Source organism: Pterocles gutturalis, unplaced genomic scaffold (assembly GCF_000699245.1).
Source record: "Pterocles gutturalis isolate BGI_N339 unplaced genomic scaffold, ASM69924v1 scaffold45935, whole genome shotgun sequence".
NCBI lineage: Eukaryota > Metazoa > Chordata > Aves > Pterocliformes > Pteroclidae > Pterocles > Pterocles gutturalis.
In genome coordinates this window covers 1-4,489 of record NW_010144997.1, presented here as the reverse complement: position 1 = coordinate 4,489, position 4,489 = coordinate 1, and the positions used below count along the sequence as shown (strand labels likewise).

Here is a 4,489-nt window from a genome sequence, read left to right as displayed (position 1 = left end):
CTGCCCACAGCAGGGGGGTTGAAACTAGATGATGTTTAAGGTCCTTTTCAACCCAGGCCATTCTATGATTCTGTGATTGTATGATCCGTGTCGTATCTTAAATGATGTTACAGTTAAGATGATGTCCAAGAAGACACCAGTTTATGTCACCTCAGGCAGTGGAAGGATAAGAACATGGTCACTCTCCAAAGTGAGTAAATACCTTGATTGATCATTGAAGCCCTGGGTTAGAACTGGTTGCAACATCTCCTTTTCTGCTCTCATTTCCTAAGACAATACAGACTTAACTTTCTACATCCAGGAAAAGGATGCAGCTGTCTCTTCAGGAATCTGACTTTGATGGAAGAACAGGGCTCAGTCTGTACTACTGTCCATAACATTTTCTCCAGGTAACTTCCAGTCCAGCATGATGACTTAGCAGTTATATTTTAGAATTTGCTTTACAAATGTGTAAGTTTCAGGCAGGCCTCTATTAGCACTTCAGTACTTGCTTGCTGCCAGAGTGTTACGGACACCACCTACTGCCTGCAGAAAGACAGTACACAGGGTACAGCTGTAATAATTCACCCGTGCAATCTGACTTTGTACTCCAAACTACAGAAATTACACAACATTATATGTGACAAAAAAGAAATATTAAAAAGATCTATTTTTAGATTAGCAGAACTACTTCTTCTCTCAGATAACTAGGAATGTAAAAATAAAATACACATATGTGCATGTGTGCTTCAACTCAAGACCTAAGCCAGACATGAAAAATTTTACATCAAACACTTTAGCTGCCAGAATAAGCAGTTGAAGATGTAAGAACATAAGAGGGCATGACTGGGGGCAAAAAAGCAACATTCACACGTGTCAAAAATGCTCACTTAGAATTTGTAATTTTTCATCCTGTTACAGTTTGCCAGCGTGGAACATGGCATCCAAGACAAAGCAGACGAAACAAGATAGCACGAGCGCTGGGAAAAATAAGCAAGGAGAAAGTACCAAGAATGGAGATACATCTGAAGGAACAAGCAACAAGGAAACACTTGCCAAAGAGAGGAAATCATACTTGCAGAAGGAATACCAGATCCTCACTGAACATATGAACACGTACATGGGAAGACTGGAGCATTTCCTGCAGGAAAATAAATTTCTAGAAAAGGAAGCCCAACGGAACCAGGAAGAGAGCAACACTTACCTCTCCTACATAAAAAAACACAGGCAGAAGTGCCAGAATCTGATAATAACATTAAACGACCAGAATCACACCGATCTGTCTCAAGTCCGTGAGGAGAAAGAGCAGCTGATCTCACAATATGCAGAAAAAGAGAAGGAGGTAAGGAGCCATCTGACGAACATGGAGACAAAGTACTCTCTTATGAACCAGGAGGTTGAAGACCTGGAGCCTCTCAAATATCAATCTGTTCAGCTGGAACAGACAAAAAAGATTAAAGAGCTGGAGAAGGAATTGTTGGTCACAAAGATTCAGCATTCGGAGCAAATGCACAAAATCAAGAGCAGATTTGTCCAGGCCAAGGCTGACTGTGAGATGAACTGTCATCAGAAGATCGAGCTTCTCACCAAGAGAGCAGAAGAAGCAGCGATACAAGCTCTGATTCAGCATATCAGACAAGTGAAAGCAGAGAACTGGCATCTGCGCTGGGAATTGCGCAGACTCATCCAACACTCCAAAATCCTGAAAGAAACCAAAGTTCGACTGAGAGAGCAGCAGGAGCAGCTTCTTCGGGAGAACCAGTACATTCAGGACATGGCACACACGCGCCACCGCTTACACCAGCACGAGGCACACAGCGCAAATGGCAAAACCTACAGCTCTCACAGCCCGTTCAGGCGTGTCCATTAACCTAAAAAACACTTCTTCACCCCTCGTTCACACCAATATATCAGTAGGCACAGCTGGACTGCCAGCTGCTGCTAGTGTGAGTTAGGTATCAGCATGCAGAAGTCAATGTTCCGTGTGTGGATGAAAGGATCAATTCACGTAGCCCATGGTCAGTGTGCAATGCAGACAACAGATCTTGAAAGTAACCCCAGCCTTAGCTTTCACGTCATCTTTGTTAAGACACTTGAAACTGCAATCCCTTCACGACCCAAAATAAACAATGACATTTTCTCTCTGAGATCAGACTTCAACGTTGCATTAATGAGCAATCTTCCATGGGTGAATTCTATTCTTAGACAATAAGAGGCAACCTTTGTTACTTGCCACTGCCAAGCTACCTCTACTGGTACCACAGTATGAACTGATGTAGGGCAGCTCTCACTTTCGGCAACATTCCTTTTCCCAAATCTTCTACGAGGCAGAGACTTTAAATTTTACCTTCTGCTATTCTCTAAGGAAAGAAAATAAATACGCAGCAACCAAATCCTTTAAAGAATATAAGCAGTTGAGGTATTTGACCCTTGGTCATAACTATCAATGAAACATATTCAGTTAATATTTTCGTATCAATTTTTACTTTCTTCTCGTTCTTTTCTTGCTTTATTGTTTCACTTGAGAAGCAAGGGGTAAAGAGTTCTAAGAGACCACAGCTAGATTAACTTTCCATGTTGAACATTCTGGATTTCGGTTACCCCATCAACAGTGACACCACGGGTCACCCTCACTCTGAGTTTCAGCATTCACACAGGGATATCTTACACAGAAGCAGTCCTTAGCCAAGATTGGAAGAGACCTCAAAGGAAGGTCAACCACAGCAGGGGACCCTCATCAGCTTTTGAGTATGTCCACGGATGGAGATGGCACAGCCTCTCTGTGCAGCCAGTTCCAGCGTTCGACCACACTCGCAGTGAAAAAAGTTTTCTCTTACATTTAAATGGAACTTCAATTCTGCCACAAATTTCAATCTCAGTGCAGTCTGGCTCCATCCTCCCCCCTGCTCCACCTGATTTTCATACGCATTAGTAAGACCCCCTGAGCCTTCTCCAGGGTAAACAATCCCAGCTCTCAGCCTCTCCCTGTACCACAGATGCTCCAAGCCTTGAATCATCTTTGTGGCCCTTTGCTGGGCACAATCCTGTATGTCCCTGTCTGTCTTATACTGGGGATCCCAGAACCATACAAGGTTCCAGGTGTGGTCTCTCAGTGCTGGGTAAAAGGGAAGGATTGCCTCTCTCAAACAGCTGCTGAAGCTCTTCCTTGTGCAGCCCAGGCTGATGTTCGCCGCCTTTGCTGCAAGAGCACATTTGCTGGCTCATGGTCGGCCTGGTGTCCACCAGGACCTCCAGGTCCCTTCCTGACAAGCTGTCTTCTAGCCCCTGTACTGCTGCATGGGATTGTTCCTCCCCAGCTGCATGGGATTATGAGGAGAGGCTCAACATGAGCGGGCAGCGTGTGCTTGCAGCCCAGAAACCCAGCCGTGTCCTGGGCTGCATCCAAAGGAGCATTAGCAGCAGGTCAGAGGAGGTGATTCTCCCCCTCTGCTCTGCTCTCGTGAGACCCCACCTGGAGTACTGTGTTCAGATGTGGGGCCCCCGACATAAAAAAGACCTGGACCTGTTGGAGAGAGTCCAGAGGAGGCCATGAAATTGGTCCGACAGCTGGAGCAGCTCCCCTATGAGGACAGGCTGAGAGAGTTGGGGGTGTGCAGGCTGGAGAAGATAAGGCTCCGAGGAGACCTAATAGCAGCCTTCCAGTACCTGAAGGGGGCTACAGGAGAGATGGGGAGGCACTCTTTTATCAGGGAGTGTAGTGAGAGGATGGGCTTTAAGGTCCCCTTCCCACCCAAACCATCCTGTGACTCTATGATTCCTCCCCAGCTGCAGGACTGGGCATTTTCCAGTGAAGAAGTTCACAAGGTTCCTGCTGGCCCGTTTCTCCAGCCTGACACGGTCCCTCTGAACAGCAGAACCATCTGCGGTACCAACCACTCCTCCTTGTTTTATGTCATCTGCAAACTTGCTGAGGCTGCCCTGCAGCCCACCATCCTGCTGACTGACCAAGAAGCGAAACAGGGTGCCGGTGCTGACCCCTGGGGTACACATCCAGCAACCGGCCTCCAGCTGGGCTTCGTGTCCCTGGTGACAAACCTGTGGCTCTGGCAGCTCAGCAGGCTCTCAGTCTGTCTGGCCATGCCCTTGACATGTCAACGGGGACACTATGGGAACTGGCGTCTGCCCGAGCACGCTGCCAGCAGGGTAAGGTCTGCATTGCGGGAGCTAGTAATAACAGCTGCTAGATTAAAATAAAGTAGGAATTTTTTTTTACTGTGCATTCAAATGACACCAGGTGGCGAGGGGAGGGAGAGAGGGAGGAAGGGAGAGATGGGGAGGGAGGGAGACGGAGAGAGAGATGGAGAGGGAGGGAAGAGAAGGAGGGAGGGAAGAGGGAGGAAGAGAGGGAGGAAGTGGGGAGAAAGGGATAGAGAGGAAGGGGGGGAGGGAAGGAGAGGGCGTGGAGGGAACAAAAGGATGGAGGGAGCAGGGGAGAGAGAAGGAGGGAAGGAGGGAGAGGGAAGCAGCGGTTCCGCGCCTCAGCCCCTCG

General features: G+C 47.6%; 1 protein-coding gene across 1 annotated transcript; it reads left to right on the top strand.

Annotated features, from left to right (window-relative positions):
- Positions 1 to 916: 916 nt before the first annotated feature.
- CCDC166 (coiled-coil domain containing 166) lies at positions 917 to 3,329 on the top strand. The gene is made up of 2 exons (XM_010085251.1): positions 917 to 1,757; positions 3,292 to 3,329. The coding sequence occupies exons 1-2, from the start codon at positions 917 to 919 to the stop codon at positions 3,327 to 3,329; spliced, it is 879 nt and encodes a 292-aa protein (XP_010083553.1).
- The last annotated feature ends 1,160 nt before the right edge of the window (positions 3,330 to 4,489 follow it).

Coding starts and splice junctions, on each gene's coding strand:
- CCDC166 (XM_010085251.1), top strand. CDS start 917: ATGGCATCCAAGACAAAGCAGACGAAACAAGATAGCACGAGCGCTGGG. Junction 1,758..3,291: donor CCAGTACATTCAGGACATGG/CACACACGCGCC, acceptor GGATTGTTCCTC/CCCAGCTGCATGGGATTATG.